Source organism: Vipera ursinii (genome assembly GCF_947247035.1).
Source record: "Vipera ursinii genome assembly, chromosome: 9".
In the NCBI taxonomy this organism is placed as follows: domain Eukaryota; kingdom Metazoa; phylum Chordata; class Lepidosauria; order Squamata; family Viperidae; genus Vipera; species Vipera ursinii.
This window is the reverse complement of record NC_139523.1, coordinates 1509308-1536244: the sequence shown is the minus strand read 5'-3', so window position 1 is coordinate 1536244 and position 26937 is coordinate 1509308. Positions and strand designations below refer to the sequence as shown.

General features: G+C 44.7%; 1 protein-coding gene across 1 annotated transcript in view; it reads left to right on the top strand.

Moving 5' to 3' along the window:
• MACF1 (microtubule actin crosslinking factor 1) overlaps positions 1–26937 on the top strand; it is a 348186-nt gene that overhangs the window by 252199 nt on the left and 69050 nt on the right. The window contains exons 56-58 of the mRNA XM_083369263.1: positions 927–1126; positions 3488–3983; positions 4739–6210. Of these exons, the coding sequence (XP_083225389.1) occupies positions 927–1126; positions 3488–3983; positions 4739–6210 (2168 nt within the window). The remainder of the gene's footprint in view (positions 1–926; positions 1127–3487; positions 3984–4738; positions 6211–26937) is intronic.

Here is a 26937-nt window from a genome sequence, read left to right as displayed (position 1 = left end):
CTCCTCTGGCTGCCTTTCATTGTGTAAACCAGGGGGAGAGGGACAGCCTCAGGAGCAAAATGGGAAGCACACAATAAGAACATGCTTCTGTGAAATGACTGTTATGGAGCAAATATACCACACTAATGATATTGGTATCTTTATATGTCTTCTGTTTTGAACATGGTATATATGCTCCATAACATTTTTGGTAGCAGCTTATTCACCTTCAGCCGAGGTGGGCAGCATATAAGTTTTACGTAATAAATATTTCCCAAATTAAACCAAACATAACTGTAATAGTAATAATAATGTGTTGGTTTTTTTAATCTTGCAAGTTCCCCCAATCATCTTGTCCCGTGAGGTCTTGGAGATGAGCTTGTTGAAATGCCACAAGTTTGGTGCAGGGGGAAAGCCCACTGAGGTTCCAGAAAAAGGCTCAGTGACAGCCTGGGAAATGAATAAATTCCAATTTATCAGGAACATTGCCTGCATGGTAGCCCTTGTTGCTAATGAGCATGTCCTTCCACACGCAGACAGTTATAAGAGTCGAATCTCCTAGAAGGTAGCAACGGACATGGTGCTGCAGAGCAGGCTGGATCTTGCAGAATGGATGTCTTCTCTGTACACAAGCAGGAAAGAGTCCTCAATGTGGAGAGAGAAGGGCTCTTGGGCAGTGAATTTTGGTGTGTGAAAAGGAAACAAGAAGCAAGGATGGCTATATAGGTGTGCCTATTTTCATCTGCGAAATGTGCATGTAAGATGAGTCTATGTAAGTGAGGACAAAGAACTTTGATGTAAATATTGGTTTAGGCAGGATCTATTCTTGTTTTCCATGGCTTGGCTCCTCTTTAGCCAGTGGCTGTTGTAAAAAGATCTGTGCAAGATATATTTCACTTTTGCATTATGTTGCCAATATCCCCAACCATGGTGGTTTCGATGTTCAGATTCCAGGTGGGCACATGCCAAGCAGGTGACAGAGGAACGCCAGCAGAAGCTAGAAAAATCAGCCAATGAACTGGCAAGTTTTCAGGAAGCAGAAGGCCAGCTGAGGCCCTGGCTGATGGAGAAGGAGCTTATGATGAGTGTGCTGGGACCACTGTCCATTGATCCTAATATGCTGAATGCCCAAAAACAGCAGGTTCAGGTGAGTCTTGGTTTTTGCCTTTTGGTTAGTCTTGGACCGAGTGCAGAGAAGTCAGTGTGGATGGAGCTGGGGGCTGAAGAGGCCGAATGGCCTTTCACAGTATGCTTGATCAAAAAACCTCCAATTTCACTTCAAGCCCTCACGTGCTCATTTACAAATGTTTGGTTTATTTAACATCTTGCTCATATTTAATTTCTCTCCCTCTTTTTCTGGAGTAATAAATCATATTGCTAAGAAATCGGTAGCCAATCAGCCAAGGCGGGGGGGGGGGGAGTCTTCTTGATACTCTTTCTGCCACTTGTTTATATGTTCCGGAGTAGCAGCAGGACAAATGAGGCAGAGGACTGGAATGCCTTAGAAATGCCATCATCCTCCCTAGCATTTTTGAAAAACTGAGATGTATTAAAAGCTCAGCCCCTGCAGTTTTTGTGCAACACTTCCAGAAACTCCATGTTCGGGTGCTTTAGAGTTGCCAAATGTGCTATTAACTCTGTTGTCAGCCAGTTTAAACTCCTACTTTTTATGACTAACTTGTTTGGCTCTTAATTGATTTGTTAGTGTTATACAAGTTTTACACCTCATTAAATGTTCCTTCTGAATGAACATGAAGATGATATAGTTAATTGATGATATAAATATTGCCACTTGTTGCTTCGACCCTGAAGGTTCTTGGAAGAAGATGTTCCTTGGACCTGTTATGGCAGGCCAGTTTGGCTCTCAAGAGTGCTCTTCCTCCGCATGTCGCTTCCCATTCCACCCAGTCCTGGTCCATGTGGCTGGAGTTGCTTCTTTGGTCACGGTAGTTGGAAAGGAGGAGGTTGCAGTTCAACACATTGTGAAAGAGATATTGAGTGATTTCTAGGGCATCATAATTGTCCATACCCTAACAGCAGTACACAATCAAGGAAGCAATATTCACACAGAATGTCTATAATAAGATCTAAGATGGCGGCGCCTAGAATGGCTGCGGCTGCATTGGCTCTTGAAGGCAAATAGTTTTGGGAGGGATAGTAAGGGCTATAGGCCACATGATCAGGAATTTTTTTTTTAAATTCCATTTATATCCCGCCCTTCTCCGAAGACTCAGGGCGGCTTACAAACTTAGCAGTAGCCTTCATTCTATGTATATGCCTGCTTATTAGGGCTTTCACACACCCCCAAGCGGCATTATTACAAAGTCAGCTTAATTGGCCCCAACAATCTGGGTCCTCATTTTACCTACCTCGGAAGGATGGAAGGCTGAGTCAACCTTGAGCCTGGTGGGATGCGAACCTGCACTAATTGCAGGCAGCTGGTGTTACTTAAGGAGGCAATTTTAATGTGTTTGAGCAACATGGTGGAACTAAGGTAACATACGACCGACAATCTTTGCTGGCATGGGCTGTTTCCAGAGGAGGCAGAGGAGGAGAGAGAGGCTTTTGGTGGAGTTGGTGGCGGCGGCAGCGTGCTCCAGGGGCGAAAAGAAGCAAGGCCTCTTTAAGGAAAAGGTGGAAGAGTCAGGATCAGAAAAAGGAAAGAAGGCGAGGTTGTCAGAATACAAGCGAATTTGAGGGCTAATCCACATGGAGCCCCATTTCCATCTGTCCTGTGTGCCATCGTTCACTCCCTAGAGACTAAAATGGACAAGAGACTAAAACGAACAAGAAGTATATATCGGAGGTGGTGACCCTTTGAGAGCTGTATGCAACGAAATTTCATTTTGATGTATGCCGATTGGTGTACATTCAAAGTGACAATAAAGTTATCATCATTATCATTATCATCATTAATGAGGATGAATACTAGGAAAAATGGGATTCATTTATGGAATCTTAGAAGTTAGAGAAATAGACTCCAGTCGTCACTTATTATTCATTACACTAAGATGAGATCTCTGTGAATTATGGGTCTTTCTTTCTTACTGATTCCCTAATGGTGGGACTGATGTGACATTAGAGAGATAAGGCTGAAATGTCTGTGCTCCTCACGTGCCACATTTTGAAAACCTTCCTTTTCCTTCCCAGACTCCAAGTATTTCCTTACCCACATTTCATAAAGCAAAAGCGCAGCCTAGAGTGTTTTTCAGAACCCTTTGCAATGTGTGGAAGTTCATTTTCATGTTAATCCATATAAAGATGAATCCCCAAGGGCAGAATACTTGAAAACCACTAATTTATTTTACAGAAAAAGGCATCTTAATTATTTTAGTGGAATTTGGGAAGGCAGTGCGTTGGTGGCTGACTTTATGGGTTTCTGAATTCTTAAAATAGTGACTTCCACTATAGTGAAGCTAATAGCAACCATCCTTTCCTTCCTTCTTCATCTTTACCTTTTGTTTTAATTGAATCACCCTAGTCTGTCACATACATATTTGTGTTGCAGTTCATGCTGAAGGAATTTGAAGCTCGGAAGCACCAGTATGACCAGCTGAATGATGCAGCCCGGGGAATCCCCACCGGCCCTGGTGAAAAGTCTCCATCCCACAGCCATGTGCAAGAGGAGCTCCAGGCTATCAACAGGAAGTGGACCAAGCTTATGGAACATCTCAACTCTCGTTCCAGTCAAATCGACCAGGCTGTAGTCAAGAGCACCCAGTTCCAAGAGCTGCTCCAGGGATTGTCTGAGAAAGTGAAAGCTGCTGGACAGCGCCTGAGCACCCAGCCTGCCATCAGCACCCAGCCAGAGGCTGTGAAGCAGCAGCTGGAGGAAACCAGTGAAATCCGGTCTGAGCTGGAGCAGCTGGAAGAGGAGATCACAGAGGCTCAAGCCCTGTGCGAGCAGCTCTCGGTTCTCATGGGAGAGCAGTACCTTAAAGATGAACTCAGGAAGCGCCTGGAAACTGTCGCCTTGCCTCTCAAAGGGCTGGAGGATTTAGCAGGTATAACGTACACAGATTCTGAAGGGAACGGTACCATTTAATTGAGAAGCAGATTCAAAGTGTAGGGAGATGGCAGTGTGCAGTTGGGCCCAGTAGCCTCTAATGTGCCCATTTAGGTGGCATTAAAATCAGCAGGGTCATTAGCAAATGCCAAGCCATTGTGAATGCTCTCCTGTTAATGCCGTAAATATGGTACCCACACACTCCCATGTGCGTGATGGTCCAGGAGAAAATGCTGGTCCTTCTGTTCCTGTAGTCTCACCAAGAAAGGAAACCACACATGTCAAAGCCAAACTCCATTATGGCTCAGTGTGGTGTAAATACCCAGCTAGAGAGGGAAAGAGAGAAAATTCTCACTTCTCCAGGATTGCTCACCCACACAATGAGTAATGTTACATCTCCCCAAAGACAGCGTAAGGGACTGGTACAATGTGTCCTAAAATTCCCATAGTGGAAAGGATCTCCATTTTCAAACTCAGAAAAATGTTTTTTAAATCTACAATAATTAGAATTAAAAATAATTATATATGAGTGTCCAGCAGAAAAAGGAAGAAGACAATTGGGCGTAAGTCCTTTATGTTTACGCAAAAAAAAAATACAGAGTGGCAGCCAATCCCATCTCATTTCACATGTTTCTATTTCCTAGAGTAGCTTGCTTCAAATGTGTGTATTTTTTTCTCCCTGGGACAGGTTCAAAGATTGGTATTTGCATTTGTGAAGTACATTTTCAGCCCTGCATCCCTTCCCATATCTAGGTGACCGGCTGAATCGTTTGCAGACGGCGCTCGCCAGCTCCCAGCAGTTCCAGCAGATGTTTGATGAGCTCCATGCTTGGCTAGAAGACAGACTGAAGCAGCAGGCACAGAGTGGGCCAATCTCAGCCAAGCTGGAGAGGCTGCAGTTTCAGATTCAGGAGCAGGAAGAATCCCAAAAGAGCCTGAACCAACACAGTGGCTCCTATGAAATGATCGTGGCCGAGGAGGAATCTCTGCTTCTCTCAGTTCGTCCTGGGGAAGAGAAGGCAACTTTGCAAAGCCAGGTGGTTAGCCTGAAAACCAACTGGGAGGAGCTGAGCAAACAAATTGCCAGCCGGCACTCCAGACTTAAGGACTGCTTGCAGAAGGCCCAGAAATATCAGCGCCATGTGGAAGACCTTTGCCCCTGGGTGGAGGATTGCAGGTCAAAGATGTTAGAGTTAGAAGTCACGCTGGATCCAGTGCAACTGGAAGCTGCTCTTCTGAGGTCAAAGGCCATGTTGAGTGATGTAGCAAAGCGAGGCTCCCTTCTAGAGATGCTGAACAGTGCTGCTGACGTCCTCATCGATGCATCAGAAATGGATGAAGATGACATTAGAGATGAGAAAGCAGAGATCAACCAGAATATGGATGCTATAACAGAAGAGCTCCAAGCCAAGACTGAGTCCCTTGAAGAGATGTCTCAAAGGCTTAAGGAGTTCCAAGAAAGTTTTAGGAACATTGAAAAGAAACTGGAAGGGACAAAGCACCAGCTGGAGATCTATGAAGCTCTTGGCCCTCAGGCCTGCAGCAGTAAAAATTTGGAAAAACTGAGAGCTCAACAGGAGGCTCTTCAGGCCTTGGAAGCCCAAGTGGATTACCTCGGGAACTTCACTCAGGGTCTCGTGGAAGATTCTCCACGTGGATCAGACTCTTCCCACCTCTTACGCCAAGCTGGAATTGTCCAGCAAGATTTCAAGGGGGTGAAGCAAAAAGTCAATGAATGTTGTAAAATCATGGAAAGCAAGCTTGAAGGAATAGGACTGTTTAATAATCATGTTCGGGAAATGTTTTCTCAACTGACTGACCTAGATGATGAGTTGGATAGCATGGGCCCTGTTGGGAGGGACATGGACAGCCTCCAGTCCCAAGCAGATGACGCCCATGAATTTCTGGGCAAACTTCAACGGTTAAGATTGGATATCCAAGCTTCTGAAGAGAAATGTAGACAGATGCTGGACGATGAAGGGAGTCCTGATCTCATAGGGCTAAAACGTGAACTAGAGTCCTTAAATAAGCAATGCGTCAAATTGACTGAAAGGGGGAAAAGCCGCCTGGAGCAGGTGGACACCACGCTCGCTCGTGTCCAAGACTTTTACAACAAACTGAAGGAGCTAAATTACATGACCACTGCAGCAGAAGAGGGTGAAGCGCTGCAGTGGGTGGTTGGGACTGAGGTGGACGTGATCAACCAGCAGCTGGCAGATTTCAAGGTAAGAGCCTTTCCATCCCAAAGATGTTTCTTCTCCATACTGAATCCAGTCCTGATTGTGTGTGTAACTTTTCTGAGTTGTGTATCGTCTTCTTGGAATTTACCAGGATACATCAGTGGCTGGAAGGTAAAGTAGGGTAGAAAAAAATTAGCTTGTGCCTTGTCATTCACCAGGAATGAATTTTTTTTTATTTGCCTTTTAAATTGGTATCTACTTGGGTAGTTTTAGGAAAATTGTCCACTCAAGGTGCATTTGTTTAGAATACTTGTGTTTGTGTACTTGTGTACTTGTTTGTGTACACATTGTGTACACACTTGTTTGTTTAGACATTAAGTTTGATATTTGACCCATCCTATGTAATAGAAGGAAAACAGCTAAACGTTTTGGTGAAAAATAGTTACACCAATATACGTTTTAAGAGAGGCAAGACAGCCCTCACTTTAGGATGCTGTAAATTGTGTTCCTGCTTAGTACAGGATTGGACCTGATGGCTTCAGTTAATCCTTCCAACTCTTGGATTCTATGATTTGAGTCAGATTCTGGTCCAGATTTTGGAGGTCTTTCTAGCTCCATACAAGGAACCTTGGGATACAACGGTGCTAGTTTTTCCTCGGGTTTTTCCAAGCTTTTGAACTGTTGTACAGGCAAACGTTTCGTCCTCAGCTGATTTAGAATAGAATAGAGCTGGAAGGGATCTTGGAGGTCTTCTAGTCCCGCTCCCTGCTCAAGCAGGAGAACCTACACTGTCTCAGGTGAATGTCCAGTCTCCTCTTAAAAACCTCCAGTGATGGAGCGCCCACGATTTCTGGAGGGAAGCTGTTCCACTGGTTAATTGTCCTCACTGTCAGGAAGTTTGTCCTCAGTTCCAGGATGTTTCTCTCTTTGATCAGTTTCCAACCGTTGTTTCTCGTCCTTCCCTCTGGGGCTTTGGAGAACCACCTGACCCCCTCTGCATTGTGGCAGCCCCTCAGATACTGGATCACTGCTATCATGTCTCCCCTATTTCTTCTTTTCTTTAGACTATCCAAACTCAAGTCCCGTAGCCGTTCTTCCTATGTTTTGGTCTCCAGGACTTTGATCATCTTAGTTGCTCTTCTCTGAATTTTTTCCAAACTCTCAACATCTTTTTTGTGATATGGTGACCAAAACTGGCTGCAATATTCCAGGTGTGGTCTTACTAGGGTTTTATAAAGTGGTAATAATACTTCTTTGCGTCTGTTTATACAACCCAGGATTGTATTAGCTTTTTTGGTTGCTGCTGCACACTGCTGGCTCATAGTCAAGCTATTGTCCACTAGGACTCCAAGGTCCCTCTCACAGTTGCTGTTTTTGAGCCAGGTCTCGACTAATCTGTACTTTAATCCTTTGGTTTTTCCTACTTAAATGTAAAACTTTGCTTTTCTCCACATTAAAACTCATTTTGTTGGATAGGGCCCATTGTTCTAGTTTGTCAAGATCTTGGCTACTCCTGTCAGTTTGGTGTCATCTGCAAATTTGATGAGTTCAATTCTCTCATCTAAGTCCTTGATGAAGATATTGAAGAATACTGGGCCTAAAAGAGAAGCTTGTGGTACCCCACTGCTTACGTCTCTCCCCGATTTCATTCTGAGGAAATGCAAGGGAGGTGAGATGCTGGGCCTCTTTTAGTAATAACCACCTTGGATTCTCCATGCAAATCAAGTACAGCAATCTCCTCAGGTACTGAGCACAATTCACGGCCCTGAGTCCTTCGGGAGAAGGGCGGTATACAAATAAAATTAATAATAATAATAATAATAATAATAATAATAATAATAATAATAATAATAATTTACATACCCATCCCAAATAAATGTAACAGTGTCATTTCAGGAAATCCACTCCTCAAAGTTTGGTGTGAAAATGGTGGAATATTGTATGAGAACCCAAGACTTTGGGTAGATTTTGAGGTTCTTATTTTTATTTATTTTTATTTTAATTCCTGAGTCTCCGAAGACTCAGGGCGGCTTACAAGCTTAGCAGTAGCCTTCATTCTATGTATATGCCTGCTTGTTAGGGCTTTCACACACACCCCAAGCGGCATTATTACAAAGTCAGCTTAATTGCCCCCAACAATCTGGATCCTCATTTTACCTACCTCGGAAGGATGGAAGGCTGAGTCAACCTTGAGCCTGGTGGGATGCGAACCTGCACTAATTGCAGGCAGCTGGTGTTACTTCCCTGGAGTATCTAAATATTTCATGCAGGAATGTTGAGTTCATGAAATATGGGGCACTGGGAAGAATTTTGAATGTAGATGTTCTTCATTTGCTATTGGGGAATATTATGAGCTCTAATCTGAGCTCTTTCTCAAAACTGCATCACTTTCAGGATGCAGGTTTTTCAAAGATTGATAAGTAGAGAAAAGATCTGTAGGATTTTGGTGGATAACAAGTAAGTGTTCAGTTATTTGCAAATCATATGATTAATTGTTTTGTAATTCTGCAGTTAAGCAAATCTGCCATATTGAAATGTTGTTCTTGTGAATGGATAGTAATTGGTTACCGTGAGTATATTTTAAGTACTTAGGTTGACATAGCCTTGCAAGAATCAAGGTTCAAAGGATAGAGCCAAGGACTCCCTTAATGGGACAGGAAAGTCCAGTTGGAAAAATCCCTCCGAGGTTCACCAGCTTGGGATAGCGGCTCAGACAGACAGAAGCAGCTCAGGGAAGGAAGCAGCGAAGCAAGAGCCTCCATTGGACCCGTGTGTGGTAGGTTGAGGGACTTTCTTTCTCACGCTTCTGCTGACGCTTGGCTGGAGCTGAAGGGAGGTTGAGACAATGGGAGGAACAAATGTGGGTTGAATGTGCACCTCAGAGGGTTCATTGAGTGGAAATCCTGAGCAGGGCTGAGCGTTTTCATGATTTCGGTTGGGAGGAGCTCAGACGGGCGAAGGCAGGGTCATGGCTTGCGAAGCTTAGGCTGTTGTGGTGTTGTTAAATCCAGATTCCTCTGTTGCTCTTTTAAAGGGAAACTTGTGTGGGTTTGAACAAGCCAGGGTGAAGGCACATTGGTTTCTGGTTCCACTGAGCCTCTTCTGCGGGAGCTGCAGGGAGAATTGCCTATTGTAGAAGAAGGTGTTAAGAAGGGGGGAACAGGCTGTCTTGGAGGCAAATTGCAGTTTTTCCAGAACTATCAAAATAGTGACATTCTCTCTGCACTTGGCGACAGAGCAGGTGCTGGGTGGGCGGGCGAAGTAATGGCCAGGCTCCCAGGATCTTCCTCCAGGCCCTCGGCTGCTCAGTTTTTCCAATCCTGCAGAGAATCCCTGTATTTATTCCAGCTCGTGGAGCCCTGTTTTCTCTGATCACGTGGGGCCCCCACACCATCCACACAGGTTGCAACCCCACCAGGGAGGACCAATACCAGCCAGAAATGCTTGGTGGAGGAAGCGACAATCATTTCCCGTTTGAGAGCTTGTCTTTCTAACAACAGCCATCTTTGTTGCAAAAGCAAGAAGGAAGGTCCTGTTTGAAAGCCATTCGGCAACTACCCTGACCCCAATCCAAGCCCCCTCCTCCTCAAGGCTTGCCATCCTGTGCCAGCTTTGTCTCAAAGTTGAAGAAACAACGGCCAGTAGCCAGGAGGGGGAGGCAGCTTTCTGCAGGTGGCTTCATTTAGCCAGAAGGCTGACAAACACCTGCCTGCTCTTGGCAGAACAATGGACTCCTTGAGTGGAGGTGGACATGGGGCAGGAGGAAGGAAGGGTGGACTCAGGGCTTCCTCCCCTCACCTGCCCATCCCCCAGGCAGGCTCTGGGGCGGGCGGGGGAGATTTTTCTGAATGGTTCTTATTTTCTGTAAAAAAATAAGGCTGCCTGTGCTAATGCAAAGGCTGTTGACAGAGAGGACCAAAGTGGGATCTTTCCTAAGGCTGGCCCTTTCACACAAAACTTCTGCCCTTCTGCTTTTCCTTCTCCCTCTCCCTTCCCCCCTCCCCTTCCGGTTACATATTCCCAATACTTTTTTATAAAAAAAATAGAAGGATAAATTTCCACAAGAACCCTAAGAGACAACCTGAGGAGATAAGAGGAGTCGTGACTGTGACCCACAGAAGCTTCTGCAGTGATTTCCCCTATCAAAAGCCCACATTGTGTCCCACAAAATCTCTCTTCCTGTGTTTCCCCAGAGGTGGAACTGCACAGTTCTATTTGCCATCCATATTCTTGGATCTGCCGTACGACTCCTGAGGAATTTATGGAACCCTACCGTGCTTGGCTTTTCAGATAACGGTGTTCCTTATAATCTCCCTGTTTTTTTCCATTTATCTGCCTTGTTTTTATTATTTATAAAGCTTTTGTTAAGTATTTGAATACTTAAATGACCAGGTTTAAATTTTGAAGGCCTATCCTTCCACCAGCCGTTTTAGCCTCCTTTCAGCCTGTTGTCCCTTTCGGAATCTTGGAAATAATTGCTTGAACCTAGATACGCTTTGTCCAGCTGGATGCAATCCTGTGAACTTTCTAACATTTCTTTCCTCCTGTTTAGCCCATTCCTATGTTAACTTTCATATTGCTATTATTGCCTTTGGGAAAAGTATTCCACTGATTTCTTGAGAGAGCCCTTCCAGTCTCCAAAAGGGAGCCCTGAAGCCTTTTGGCAGCTGCAGTGTGTCTGTCTGCTCTTAGAAAGTGACTCAACAAGTTTGTCTGGAAAGACCTTTTGAATAACAATTCCTTTTGTTTATGCAGTGCCTTTTGAAAAAAAAGATGTAGTCTGATTCCATCCCTTCAATGGCCGTGATGCAATGGAAGTCACCTTTAGGAATGAGAAGTTGACTTTATACATTTGGGCCGTGAAATACTGCATTATCTGCTGTGATCATGGTCTTGGTGTGAGGGCCCAGATTGGGTTCATTCATTGATTCCTTTCCAGTCCATGCACAGGAGAGTTCTTGGCTATATGTTGGGACCCTAACCCTGATTCTCAGTCCACGTCTTCATGTCCCTGCTTCGCTCTGTGATATCTCTCTGGACGCTGATTGATGTGCTACCCAAAGAGACTAAACTCGTGGGAAATACACCCAGGGGGAGGGCCTTCTCAGTGGGTGCGCCTGCCCTCTGGAACCAGCTGCCCGTGGAGCTGAGGACTACCCCTGACCTCCGATCATTCCACTGGGACCTGAAGACCTGGCTCTTCAAGCTCTCTGGCCCAGGCTGAGAATTTTAATTTTAATTTTAATTGGGGGCTTTTACCTTTTCAGGGACTGTTGTAATTTTTTAAATCGTTTTTAACTTTTGTATTTCTTGTTTTAATTACCCTGTAAACCGCCCTGAGTCCTTCGGGAAAGGGCGGTATACAAATCTAATTACCGGTAAATAAATAAATAAATAGCGGAGGAACGAGCTTCTTGGGAAGGCTCTGATTGGCTGCTTCGGAAGTTGGCCTCTTCCTGGGTGGTACCCATAATTTTAGAGCACTCCTCTTCGTTATTGCCACGTATCAAAGCCACTTTTTTTCCTTTTGCCTTTCCTAAATCCTTGGGCAAAGGAAGTGACAAACTCAGTTTCGAAGTGGGGATTTCGTGCTTTTTTCTATCTGTTAACAATAATAAAGTAGCAAATTGCCTAGGAAATCTAGGACAGGTGCAAGGACATTCTCCTCTGAATAACATCTAATGAAGGTGGGGTTTGCCACAGGAAATGGTGGCTTTGTAAGAAAGGAAAACAGACCGTGGTTGGCCACAGGGCACCAAGGATAGGCAGGGTCTCCTCATTCTGCTGTGGAAGGCAAGCAGCCAAGCTAGATTGCTCTGGCCCAGCTGGGGTTTCTGTCGCTGGGTTCTTTTCTCTTTCCCGAGAAATGGTAATTGGGGGTGTTTCCTTAGGCAGGATATCCAGCAAGATTCACTGCAGGACAGAGTTTTAAATCTAAGCTCCATAAAGCTTGTTCCTTTGAAACCCTCAGGACAGTTGGAGGAGGGAAGGGCACCTTCCAGTCTTGTGCCTTTGTTGTCTTTCAGAAGAGCCAGGAAGCTTCCAGGGTAGGATTGTGCTCTGCATCTTTCTTGGTCTGCCTCCTTGCTTGATCAGGTGACCCATCTGAACATATTTTTAACCCTTCCATAATGTTCCCTGGCTCCTTCCAGTCCAGTTTGGAACAGCTGGGGGTGGCTAACTATTTTGTTTTCCTCATTGGATGCTTTCCAAGCCCACTTGAAAAGTTGCTGCTTCTGCTGCCAGCTTGGTATTTTGAGTATCAGCATCCCCCAGGAAAATACTTCTCATTGCACAGCTGTTTACTCATCCTTCTGATGTGATATCCAAGAGTTACAGGGTGCGAGTGAGATCTGGAGCTGAAGGCAGTCCTGTCCAGCAGCAGGGCTTTGGACCGGGAGACAGGCATCCAGACCCAGGTTGGCCCAGGGGTCCTTTCTCCAAATTTCTTCAAATTGGAGAGCCAGTTTGGTCTAGTAATGAAGATGCCAGGCTAGAATCCAGGAGACTAAAAATCCTAGTCACACCTAAGCATGAAAACCAGCTGAGTGATTTTGGGCCAATCACCAGAAGATTGAGAGTTATAATCCCACATTAGGCACAAAAGCCGACTGGGTAACTGATTACGTTCCTCTGCTTGGGCTGCTGAACATGTTCCCCTTTTCTTGGCTCTATTGCATTTCCCTGGTGCTGCTGCCGCTAATCTCTAAGCCTGCCAGACGCTGTTCAGAGAGGTTTTCCTTCACCGTAAATTTCCCATTAAAGAAGGGTCTACCTGTTCTCAATAGGCCAGGTGAGGAAGGGGGCCATGTCATTATTCTTTCATCTTTAAGGCCTTTACTGGCTAGCCACGCAGGGGAGTACTTCGATGCATGCGATAGAGCAGACATGTCAAACACAGGGGCCGGATGCGGACCGTGAAGTGGTTTCATGTGGCCCGCGAAGCCATCCTGGAAACAGTGAGGGAACGGCCCCCACTGCCTTGGCCCTGGCCCAGAGACCCTCCTTCTGCCAGAGACCCTCAGATCTGTCCCACTCCCGCCCAGGCCCCCCATAGGCACCCTTGATGCGAACGATGTAGAGCTGGCCACGCCCACCCAGTAGGCCATACGCACTCTAGCCACGCCCACCCAGTAGGCCACGCCCACCCAGGCCATACCCACCCGCCCCCCTGAGGGCAACCGCAATGCTGATGCGGCCCTCAATGAAATTGAGTTTGACACCCCTGCGATAGAGCATTGTCCTGCATAAAAATCATCGTCTTCTTCAAAGATGCAGATCTTTCCAGTACTACTGCTTGAAGGAGGTGTCTTCTAAAAACTTGGCAGTAGGTTTGGGAGTTGATTTTAAGTCTATCTTCAACCCGAAAAGGTCCAACTAGCTCATCTTTAATACCAGTACCCATACCAGTATCCTACCTCTCATCTTGCTGGCATCTGAGTCAAAGTGGAGTTCTGTGCCCATTACTGATCCAGCCACGGGCCCATCCATCTGGTCCATCAAGAGTCACTCTCATCTCATCAGTCATAAAACCTTTGAAAAATCTGTCTTCAGATATTTCTTGACCCAGTCTTGCCGTTCCAATTTATGTGTCTCGTTCAGTGGTGGTTGGGTTTCAGCCTTCCTTACCTTGGCCATGTTTCTGAGCACTGAACACCTTGTGCTTCTGGGCACTCCAGGTAGGTTGCAGATCTGGAATATGACAACTCTGGAGGATGATGCGTTCTTGGTAGCTTCACATTTGATTCTTTTCAAATCTTTGGCAGTTAATGTGCATCTTTTTCTCTCAGCACGTTTCTTGCAAACCTGTTAACTATTTGCAACAAAACATTTGATGATTCTGCAGCAATTTCAAGAGTGCTGCATCCCTTTGAAAGACTCTTTACAATTTTTGACTTTTCAGAGTCAGTTAAATCTCTTTTCTGGCCCATTTTGCCTGAGGAAAAGAAGCTGCCTAATAACTATGCACACCTTGATATAGGGTGTTGGTCTCCTCAGGCCACACCTCCCTCCTTACACAAATACACATCATCTGATATGCTTATATCCACTAAGCATTCAAGTTTATACAGTTTGGGGGTGGAAAATGAAAATGATGATATGGTCAAAATGCTCACTAGCCTAATAATTGTGCACACAGTGTAGTTTCTTAAATGCTGAGCAGAAACTGCACTGGTGCACATGGAAATTAGTTCTCCATCTGCTAAATGGAAAGGAGAGGATAAGCAAGATGTGATTTGCATATAAATAGGCCTTCGTAATAATAGAAGATCAAAATGAATTAGGCCTTCATCAGTGTACTTGAGTCCTGAGTTTAGGCTGCAGTGAAACTGACTCCCAGATGACATGGTCTCTCCTCTAGAGACTGGTGATGTGGGCATTAAGGGGGGGCAGTTTGAAATGTGGCTGGGGGGAGCTGCCACATTTCATTTTGGAAGGAGCAATACGGGAAGGGCACCACTGGTCCTCAGAAAGGTTCTGCCAACTTGTTGCCACTCCCACCCTCTTCTTTCCCAGCAAAAGGGCACAGAGGTATTGGTGTGGCCCAATGTGCCCTCATTTTTTAAAAGTTCTAATAAAACAAATTGAATAAATTCCCTCTGTCGCACACACATGCACACAGCCACTCTTTTGTTCATTTCTCCTTCTTTGGCCCCTTCCTTAATCCGTGTACACAAAGTGCACTGTGTGTCTAACCGACAAAAAGAGAGGCATGGAGGTGACAGAGTGTTTCTTCATGTCATGTTTCCTCTGAATGTGTGAATGTGTGAAGGCTGTAAATAGATTGCTGTCCTCAGATATTTGCCAGCTTCAGCAAGAAACCCTTGTGCGTTGTGTCAGGCAACACCATTCTTGTTCCAGAAGAATACAGAAGAAGAAGTTGACAAGAGCGGAGGACCAGCTGGCAGCCCAGGGAAGGTTGCCTCTCTTTGTCTTGGTACACAACGTGGCCCTTGGGCAGGTTGCCTGTGTGTGTGTGTGTGTGTGTGTGTGGTGGTGAGGGGGGCTGCATTGAGGCTGCAGAGGGAGATGAGGGAGAGCAGCTGGGGGGTGATGAGGAAGGCCCCTTGCAAAGTTGCTCTTGGCTGACTTTTGGGGAGCACTCAGGAGAAGGCCAGGCAGTGCGGATGCCCCTGTGACAGCCTTCCTGTGTGAGATCTGAGTCCATCTCCCCTCCCAGGTCCAAACAAGCGCAAAGCCAGCCAGTGCTGGGCTACTCACCATCTGCCAAACCATGATGCACCAGGATTAGGCAGCAGGCTGCAAGTCAAGACTCCCCCTCCTCCTCCTCCTCTTCAAAAGGAGGCCCAGCAGTTGGAAAGATGCGAGAAGGAAAGGTCTCTGGACCTCTCCTCCACTGCCGAGCATCTGGAAGGAGGACAAAGAAGAGCTGAGGATCCATGTCTCCAGCTGTTCAAAAAGACAAGATCTGTTCCTAGAATAGAACAGAACAGAACAGAATAGAGATGGAAGGGACCTTGGAGGTCCAGCCCCCCCCCCCCCCCGCTCAAGAAGGAAAACCTCTACCATCTCAGGCAAGTGACTATCCAGTCTCTTCTTAAAAAACCTCCAATGATGGAACACCCAAGATTTCTGGAGGCCAGCTTTTCCATTGGTTAATTGTCCTCACTGCTAGGAAGTTTCTCCTTAATTCCAGGTTGCTTCTCTCTGTGATCAGTTTCCAACCACTGTTTCTTGTCCTTCCCTCTGGTGCTTTGATGAATAACGTGGCAGCCCCTCAAATAGTGGAATACTACTATCATAGAAAACCAAGATCATGGCATCCGGCCCTCTCAATTCCTGGCAAATAGATGGGGAAGAAATGGAGGTAGTGACAGATTTTATTTTCCTGGGCTCCAAGATCACTGCAGATGGGGACTGTAGCCAAGAAATTAAAAGACGCTTGCTCCTCGGAAGGAAAGCCATGACAAATCTAGACAGCACACTAAAAAGCAGAGAGATCAGCCTGCCAACAAAAGTGCGTATAGTCAAGGCTATGGTCTTCCCAGTTGCAATGTATGGCAGTGAAAGTTGGACCATAACAAAGGCTGAGCGCCAAAGAATTGAGGCCTTTGAACTCTGGTGCTGGAGAAGACTCCTGCGAGTCCCTTGGACAGCAAGGGGATCAAACCGGTCAGTCCTGGAGGAGATCAACCCTGACCGCTCTTTAGAAGGCCAGATCCTGAAGCGAAAACTTAAATACTTTGGCCACCTCATGAGAAGGAAGGACTCACTGGAGAAGAGCCTAATGCTGGGAAAGATTGAGGGCAATAGAAGAAGGGGACGACAGAGAATGAGGTGGCTGGATGGAGTCACCGGAGCAGTAGGCGTGAGCTTAAATGGATTCCAGAAGATGGTAGAGGACAGAAAGGCCTGGAGGCACATTGTCCATGGGGTCACGATGGGTCGGATACAACTTCACAGCTAACAACAACAACAACTATCATGCCTCCCCTATTTCTTCTTTTCTTTAGACTAACCAAACCCAAGTCCTGCAGCCGTTCTTCATATGTTTTAGTCCCCATCTTAGTTGCCCTTCTCTGAATTTTCTCCAAACTTTCAACATCTTTTTTGTGATATGGTGACCAGAATTGGCTGCAGTATTCCAGGTGTGGCCTTACTAGGTTTTTATAAAGTGGTACTAATACTTCACGTGAACTTGCTTCTTTTCCTCTGTTTATACAACCCAGGATTGTATTAGCTTTTCTGGCTGCTGCTGTACACTTCTGGCTCATGGTCAAGTGATTGTCTACAAGGCTCCAAGGTCCCTCTCATAATTACTGTTTTTGAGTCAGGTCTCACCCAATCTGTACTTGTACCTTTGATTTTTCCTGCCTAAATGTAAAACTTTGCTTTTCTCCACATTAAAACTCATTTTGTTGGACAGGGCCCATTGTTCAAGTCTATCAAGATCATCTTTTTTGTAGTATGGTGACCAAAATTGGCTGCAGTATTCCAAGTGTGGTCTCACTAGAGTTTTATAAACTAAAAATTTGTGTGATCTTGATTCTATGCCGGTTTATACTACCCAGGATTGTATTAGCTTGTTTGGCTGCTTCACATTGCTGGCTCATAGTCAAGTGATCGTCCACTAGGACTCCAAGGTCCCTCTCACAGTTACTGTTTTTGAGTCAGGTCTCACCCAATCTGTGCTTGTACCTTTGATTTTTCCTGCCTAGATGTAAAACTTTGCTTTTCTCCACATTGAAACTCATTTTGTTGGATAGGGCCCATTGTTTAAGTTCGTCAAGATCTTTTTCTTCTGGGGTGTTGGCTACTCCTGCCAGTTTGGTGTCATCTGCAAATTTGATGAGTTCCCCTTCAATTCCCTCATCTAAATCATTGATGAAGATATTGAAGAGTGCTGGGCCTAAGACGGAGCCTTGTGGCACCCCACTGCTTACTTCTCTCCATGTGGAAGTAGTACCATTGAGGATTACTCATTGAGTACGGTTTGCCAGCCAGCTACAGATTCATCTGGTGGTGATGTTGTCTATTCCACTTTTTTCTATGTTACCAAGCAGTAGATTGTGGTCTACTTTATCAAATGCCTTACTGAAATCTAAGTATACTACGTCCACAGCATTTCGCTGGTCTACTAGTTTAGTCACTTTATCAAAGAATGAAATAAGATTGGTTTGGCATGATCTGTTTTTGACAAACCCATGCTGGCTACTAGTTATAACTTTGTTTGCTTCTAGTTGTTCGCAGATCTGTTTTTGATTATCTTTTCTAGGATCTTCCCAGGCATTGATGTTAAACTGATTGGTCTGTACTTTCCTGGGTCCGTTTTTCCCCCTTTCTTGAAGATGGGGACCACATCAGCTTTTTTCCAATCCTCAAGTACTTCCCCGGTGCTCCAGGATCATTGAAAGATGTGGTGCAATAGTTCTGAGATAACATCTGCCAGCTCCTTCAGAACTCTGGGATGTAATCTGTCGGGTCCCAGTGATTTATATTTGTAAAGGTCAGATAGGTGTTCTCTTACCATTTTCTTGCTTATTTTAATTTTGGTTTCTAGTTTGTCTTTTGCAGTGGGTTTTTTGGTATGTTGGGCTATAGTTTCTTTTTGTGTGAAGACTGATGCAAAATATGAGTTAAGCAGTTCTGCTTTCTCCCTACTGCCAGTTACTTCCTTGCCATCTTCTCTCTTTAGTGGACCTACAGCAGGGGTGTCAAACTGCCAGCCTGAGGGCTGGATGAGTCATGGTGAAACCGCACCCACCCCATTGCCGGCAATGGAAAAAAAGTCGTGATACGTGTTGTCACAACACGTCACTTGATGTTGCGAGTTTGACACCTGTGACCTACAGTTTCCTTGACTTTTTTCTTGTTGTTAATATGTTGGAAGAAACTTTTTATTATCCTTGATTTCTGTTGCAAGTCTTCGTTCTGAGCCTTTGATTTCCTGACTTCATCTTTGCATGTAATGGATGTCTGCTGATAATCAGCCTTAGTTATGCACCCCTTTCCATTTTTTGTATTTGTCCTTTTTGTCTTTCAGTTTGTCAGAGAGATCTTTGTGCAGCCGTGGTGGTTTCTTGTTGAATTTCTTGTTTGTCTTTTTCGGTGGTATTGTGCTGGTCTGGGTTTTTAAGATCGCATTTTTCAGAGTTTCCCACACTTCTTGAGTTGTTTTCCCCTTTAGGATTTTCATCCATGGGATCTTTCCTAGGTTCTCTATGAGTTTGTTGAAGTTAGCTCTTTTGAAGTTCAAGAACACTGGTTGGACTGTTTTCTATTGCTAGTGTTGCATTATATTAAATTCCAAAATGATGTGGTCACTTTCACCCAAGGTTCCGGCAACTTCAATTCCCTCTATCCAGTGGTGGGATTCTTCACACCGGTTCTCTGTGTGGATGCCACACTTCCAGAAGTCCATTCTGGGCCTGGGCAATAAAAAATTAGCTACCGGTTCTGCCTAAGTGGTGTGAACCGGCTGAATCCCACCACTGCCTCTATCACTTTTTCTCTATTAGTAAGAATTGAGTCCAATATAGTTTACGTCTTTGGGTGGCAAAGCTGTCGGCTAGGTTGGTTAGGAATCTGATCCCCTGCTCGCTGCAGAGTTTGTTTCCCAGTTGATATCTAGGTAGTTGAAGTCTCCCACTACTACTGTGGTATGCTTCCTACATACCTTTGATAACTGGTATGTAGTTCAACTAGTTCAACTATTTCTTCTGATTGGTTGGGTGGCCTGTAATACACATTTATGGCAATGTCACTTTTTTTCTCTTTTATATTGACCTATATACATTCTGGAGAGATTTTATCTTTGATCATGTGCATTTCTGTAAATATGTAGTGTTCTCTTATATATAGTATAACTCCCCCTCCTCTTTTTGTAGTTCTATTTATTTTGAACAATTTGTATCTGTCAGGACCCACTTCATCTAATCACCCAAGAAAGCAGTACCCTTGAAACTGGCATTGTGTCAAAAGGAAACTTTTATTAGGGACTAGTGATAGCAGGGAATGTAAGGCGAGATCTGAAGAAAATCCCCCCCATGAATGATATAATTAAAGCAAGCAATATGCCCCCTCCCACCAAAGTCATAATGTCCGTTTGAAATCCAGCCAATCCACAGGTGGCCTGGTGGGCGGCTGACTGGCACGGTGGCCACATAACTCAAGGTCTTCTCCAGCTTTCCTTTCCTTGCAACTGTCTCCTAGATAAGGAGACACATTCCATAGTCAGAAGAGGAGGCCAGACAAAGGAAGGAGAAAGTGAAAGTTAACACTATGAATCCCCCATGCACCCCCTCCCCCCCAGCAAGAATGGCAGGCCCCAAAAAGACAGAAAAAAGGAGAGAGCAGATGAGGAGTTTGGGGGTCTGACAGTATCCATCAATCAGTCCATTCCATTCATGGGTTTTGTCCCACCAGGTTTCTGTAACGCCAACTATGTCATACATTTCCTCTTGTATTATAATTCCTTGTTCTCCCTGTTTGTTCTCCAAGCTTTGTGTATTTGTATATAAACATTTAAGACTTTTATGCCTGTCCGTGGATATGTTTCCTGCATCTCCTGATTGTTGTTTGAGTTTTTCTTTTTTTCTCTCATCACTGCCTACCTCGTTTGATTTGTTTTCTTAGGATTTATGATTGGTTTTGGGTTCTGGAGATTCTAAAGATTGGTCACCCTTCCCCCTCAATTTTAGTTTAAAGCCCTCCTGATGAGTTGGGCCAGTCTTTTTCTCATAGGAAATGCAGTCCGTGAACCAGGAAACTAAAGTTTTCCTGGCGACACCAACCCTTTAGCCAATGGTTTATTTCTAAAATTCTTTTTTACCTCAATGGGCGTTGGCCTTTCATTGGAAGTACTGATGAGAACACTACTTGTGCTCCTATCTTCTTAACTTTATTGCCTATTTTTTTGAAATCTCTCACTATTGTATTCAGGTTCCTTGTTGTGTGTTCGTCCCAATGTGAAGGAGTAGGAGAGGATACTAATCTGTGGGCCTAATTATTTTGATTAGGTTCTCAGCCACGTCTTTGATTTTTGCTCCAAGGAGATAACCTACCTTCCTGGACTGTATGTCCGGTCTGCAGATGGATGATTCTGTTCCTTTGAGGATAGAATCTCCTATTATTAACACTCGCCTGCCTTTTTTGTGGGGGAGGGGGTGCAGTGTGAGGTGCTTTTCTGTTTGTCTCAGGTGCGTTTGTTGATGTGACTTTTTTTTGGTGTTGTTTCTTTGCTAGGTGTCTGCATGTTTTCTTTGAGGGGGAGGTTGTGGGTCTAGGGCAGACATGTCAAACACAAGGCCCGGGGGCCGGATCTGGCCCGCGAAGTGGTTTCATGCGGCCCGCGAAGCCACCCTGGAAAGAGTGAGGGAACGGCCCCCACTGCCTTGGCCCTGGCCCAGAGACCCTCAGATCTGTCCCACTCCTGCCCAGGCCCCCCCATGGGCACCCTTGATGCGAACGATGTAGAGCTGGCCACGCCCACCCAGTAGGCCATACACACTCTAGCCACGCCCACCCAGTAGGCCACGCCCACCTTGGCCACACCCACCCAGCCCTTTGAGGGCAACCGCAATGCAGCCCTCAATGAAATTGAGTTTGACACCCCTGATCTAGGGGAGAAACTGATTGCTCAGTTTTAGTGGGGCTGCTTCTGGTTGGGTTGGGTTGGCCAGAAGGGGTTTGTTAGTTGTGTGCCGCTTCTTTCTTTGAGTATTGTGCTTCCTTCTGTGTGTGACATTCCTCCATCTGTCTTCCTCCGAGGGTTTATCAGTAGGGTCAGATCCTTTAGGAGTTAATTTGTTCATTATTTGGTTCGGTTTGGCTACAGCTTTGTTTCGTAGATTGGCCAGAGTTGCCTCTAGGTTCCTAACTTTCTCCTCTAATAGTTCACATAGTTTACATTGTATGCTTGTAAAATTTGGGTGTTCTTTGGGCATAAACACATACATGGAACATGGATTGCATACCACCGTAGTATCAGTCGTTTGAAAATCCCTCTTTTTTGGTTGGTGGATGTGCTTTGCTGTTAGCCTTGTTTCTTCCTTCTCTGTTCTAGGTAATTGTGCCTGTTTTTCCCCCTACACTTTTTTCTGCATTTTTGTGCTCATTTTTCTACCTTGTTATTTATTTAACCTTCTTACTATTGTGCTAGTTTTATTTATCCTTTTCTTTTCTTAACCCCAGCTGGCGCATGCACAGAGTGCTTGCACATAGGAAATGGGCGCCTCTGGCACCTTCTTCAACCTGCAGCCCTTCAAATCTGCAGGCATTGCAACTGAGAATTCTCTGTCAACCTAGCATCCCAAGACATGTTTCTTTAGTATGATTGATTAAAAAAATTAAAGGGAAGCTAAAAACTAATATAAAGTTAAGTAAAAGAAACAAAGAGAAAGCTAAAAGTACAGGAAAGGACAAAAAGAAAAAGAAAAAGAAATACAAAGGGGCTTCTGATCTTTTTAACAACAGCTATAAGTGCAATTATAAATTTATCTCTTATTCTATGATTACAACACAACTCTCTTCTTTCTATAATCTGTCTGGTCTGATTATCACAACCACAAATTGTATGTTCATTGTTTTTGCTTTATAGAAAACTCCATATGGGGTTTCCAATCAGCAATAAACATAAGGTGAGTTGAGATTGAAGCCAAATGAGCTGCCTTGATGAGCCCCTGCAGCCCCTTCGTGTTGCAGGTAGAGTTTGTAAAAGATGTTTTGCCCAAGTTCCTTTGTTGCCAGCCTTCCTGTTGCAGAAATCCATCCGCCGTTCAGCTGGCCGAGGGCAGGGCGTGTCCCAGAGCAGCTGCAAGCAGTGGCTTCTCTGGCAAGACAGGCAGAGCATCTGTTTACTAACTGGCTCCATGGAGATGCCACTATAGCTGCCCTTTGTCAGTTCTAAGTTGCAAACTGGTCACTGAGTTGTGATCTTTTGGGGAGAAGGCCGTATGAGCAGGAAGCAAGAGCTGATGGACTGAAGGCAGAAATAAAGGCCATTTATCTTCATTTGGCTTTTTATTGCATTTCTTCTGTGTGTTTTTTCTGAAAGTGCAAGATATAGGTAGTCTCAAGACCACAGCTGAGCTACACATTTCTCTTGCTAAGTTAGACGGTTGTTAATTGAATTTTGCCCCACTTTACAACCTTTCTTGCTACCATTGTTAAGTGAATAACTGCTGTTGTTAAATTAGTAACACACGTGTTAAGTCACTGGTCTTCAAACTTGGCCCTTTTATGACTTGTGGACTTCAATTCCCAGAATTCCTCAGCCAGCGTGCCTGGCTGAGGAACTCTGGGAGTTGAAGTCCACGAGTCATAAAAGGGACAAGTTTGAAGCCCCCTGTGTTAAGTGAATCTGGCTTCCCCATTGGCTTGTCAGAAGGTCGCAAGAGATGATCAGATGACCCCGGGACCCTGCTACCGTCATAACTATGAGTCAGTTGCCAAGTGTTTGAATTTTGTTCACGTGACTGTGAGGATGCTGCAACGGTCATAAAAATGAGAAACAGTTCTAAGTAACTTCAGTGGTGGTGTAAGGGTCCCTAAAGGAATGTTGTAAGTCAAGGACTACGTGTAGTTTGTGTGGAAAGGGGGACTTTCCTTGAGAGAAGATTGCCCTCAGGGTTTTGTATTCCTGGGAGCAGCACTGACTCACTCACAGCCCTGGCAAGAGAGAGACGGCCCACTTGCCGTGGAGAGGGGTCTGTGGGGCTTCCCAAAACATCCTAAGCGCCTTAAACTATAGATCAGAGAAAATTCTGCAGATGTCATTAGCACAGGTTGGGCTGCTTCTTGGGAAACTTCTGGAGGGGGGGTGAGGGGTATTTATCCTCTGCCCAAGAGAGAAGCAACTTCCGGTCAAGGACAAAGGGCCCAACAAAGAGGGGGTCTCACGCCTGCCGTGGGCCAAGCAGGGAGAGGGAGTCAGCTGGGATCATCTGGGGACCCTGAAGGCAGAGCATTAGTCTTGTGTTGAGGCTGCTACACACCCAAGAAATGTGGTTTTCTCCTCAACGCCTGGGAGGGGGGGGAGAGCACCCTAGACTGGAAAATCCTGAATGGAAGGAGGAAGATAAAATAAACCCTTGTTTTCTGAGCACTGGCAGAGGAAGAGAAAAGGAGGAGTTGGAATAAATGGTACAGATTCTTCCTCTTCTATTGAAGCAGCAGGTCTGAAGGTGCAGCATTAAGTATTTTATTAGCATAATCGCAGCTCAATATTGGGATCATTTTAGTGCCAGTGATTGCTGCCAGGAGCCTGAGAGCAGAAATGCCTCATCCTGGGCCGGTCACCCCTTCATTAACAGAATGCCGAGAATAAAATGGTAGAATGCAATAGATCCCAGCAGCTGAACGGACAGGAATGCAGATTCAGGATTTGTTGAGAGCACTTTTGCCCGACTCCTGGGCAAAGGGAGCAGATGATTCTCCGTGCCCTCCTTCTCTGTCTCTCTCTCCCCCCCCCCCCATATGTTAGAGAAATTTAGGTTGACAGAGTAGGGAACCCAGGGCATTACATATGGTTTGTATTTGAATGTAGTCATCTTAAATTCAGAGCCATTTTCCTTTTGGTAAATGTGTCGATGTCTGGGGCTCTACAATTTTAAACATCAAGTCTTGATAAAAGTGGCTTGCGCTACTTACTTCCAGCTGCCAAATTGTATTAAGAGGAACCTAAAAATACCATTCAGATGATTCTTCTTGATGCAGCGTGTGAGCTGTTGCCTAGAAGAGCTGCCACATAGTTATTTGGGGTGGGGGCTGTGGGGTTGCAGCAAGGTAGCAAGCCTGGAATTGAGACATTTGGCAAGCCCCCCTCAACAAAACATGAGTTGGGCTTTAGTCTTTTCCACACCTAATAACTGGTTGGAGCTCTGACTTGTGTCAAAACCTGAGAGTATAACATTCAGCCCCGCTTCCCAAATGCTTTCTTCAGCTCTCATTTGAGAAACGCCAACGTGCAGGTGACAATTATGGCTTCATTTGGTTTAATCAATAAATCCATCAGGTCAAACTTCTGTTGATGTTTGAGAAACAAATTTTAATGAATGGAGCTCTTAGAGTTAAAAAAACAACCCTGCTTGCTTCCATGGTGACCTTATTTTGATTCTGGACTTTGCTTCTCTGCAGCAGGGGAAAAAAAGAAGAAAATGTGAAGAAGTCCTTTTCATCCAATAATATGGTTTCCTTTTAAAAAGAATTTTACCGTCAACAACTCAAACAATATTGAGGTTTTGGCACTAAATAACGTGCAGTTGATTGTCTGCCTCTTCAAGGATTGTTGTGAATATTTTAATCAATTAAGGGCCTATTTAATTTCAGGTTGTACAGTTAATTTATGCAACAGCTCACCAGAGTACAGTCTCTACAACTTATGTCAGTCCCTGAATAACCCTGCTTCTGAGTATATAGAAAGCATTTTTCCAACACAAGCCAGTTTTGCATTTGAGCAACAGTTTATCGGCAGGCCTGAATTTCAGCCCCCATTTTGAGAAATATTTTTTGAAAAGGCCCCTTTCTGCACTTTGGCACTGAATGAGAACCCGAAGCCCTCATATGCAGGTGGGCCTGGCTTATGTTGAATTATCCTTGAGGTTCTTTGATTAGCCTAGTTTATTATATTATGATAATATTATACCTTGATATTATATTATTTTAATAGCCTAGATGAAGCAAGAGGGTCACTGACTTGTTCTCTCTCTTTCTCACGCATACCCTTTTTTTTCTTAATTTGTCGCTAGGAGATACAGAGTTTGGCATGTTGATTTTCAAGTAAATATAGCTCAGCATCCCATCTGGCTGCTTAACAGCTCTCTCCACATATCACAGACAGAAATACAGAAGAAACTAAGGCTGACATGCTTGCTCGGCTTCCAACCTCACCAGGGTCTTGGAGTGTCCTTGAAACGGTCCCAAAGGGTTGATCTCTGTCGTCTTTGCAAAGATGCTCAAAAGATGCTTCCATTCAGTTGGAAAAAAGCAACGGGAGCTGAGAATGCAAATCCTAATTGGTTAATCGTGACCTGTGTCTTTTTCCTCATTCCTTTCACTTGGCCAGGGAATGTGCTTTTGCTAAAAAGAGCAAGAAATCATATTCTGTCCCCGATGCAGGAAGAGAATTTTCTGGCTTGCTGTTTCCACCATCTTCAAGTGAGGATGTGCTCCTACTCTGGACCATCCAAAGTGAGGCTCTGCAATCCATGGTGAAAATGAGAGTGAAGGGATAAATCCCAGGATTCCCTCACCTGCCATTTCCACCATCTGAATAGAAACTTCATCTCATCCTGCCTCCCAGATAAAAACATCTTTAAATAACACCCCACCGCACCCCCATGCACACATCCCCTGTGTTAGGAGACTCTCTTCACCAGGAAGCTTGTTCCTGGGTTCAAATAAGCTGTACAGAGCTTTTTGTACTTTGGGGGATTTTGTTGGTTTGGGTTGCATTTCTTTTCCACTATTCAAATGCAACTCCTCCTATGCTGAAGACCCCAATTCTGTACAACAGAGGAAAAGGGCAGGAGGATGGAATCCATCTCTTTTGAAGGATATTTCGACTAATCGTATTGAAAGCTGCAGAGACTTTCAGAAGAACTTCCAGAGCTGATCTTCTCTCCATCTAGTTTTTGGCATACGTCATTCATCAGGCTGGCTGTAAGCCTAGTTGAAACAGGACCACATGTTCACTTTAATTCTGGTTGGAGATCTATTGTGGGTAGAACTGCTCTCCTGGGAGATTTAGGGGGATGTAATTGCTCTGAAGCCTATCAGTTCATTTTTAATTGATTTAATGCTAAGATAGAAAGCTTTGCAGAGGTTCTGGGAGTTATCCTATTGAGGTGCATCAGAATGTACAGGTTGTAGACTCTGTTGACAAGAGGAAGTCAAAAGATGTAAAGTTATTATTTTTTTACCTCTGGGAAGAAGCAGGTGGCTCTGGTGAAGGTTTGAAGGTTGTTTGTAATCATTCTGGAACGTGACTATTTCTTACTTGGAATTATTGAAATATGAACTCTGTTTCAAAAGGATGGTTGTATGAATTCCCCTCTGTTTTATGTACTTCAGTAAGGGTTCTGTGGCTAAAAAGAGCCTTAAACTAATTCTGTCCAGACATTACAGGATAATTTATGGAATTGGCATCGCCCGCCAAGGAATTGTGGCACATTCCCTGTGGGTTGCTGCCCTCTACTGAACATCTCCAGATGTTCAAGGCAATTGACATCTCTCCCTTCATTTTATCCCGTGCAAGAGAATGCAAGCCCCAAAGTGAGTTTCCATGGCTGATTTTGAACCAGGGTGTCGGGC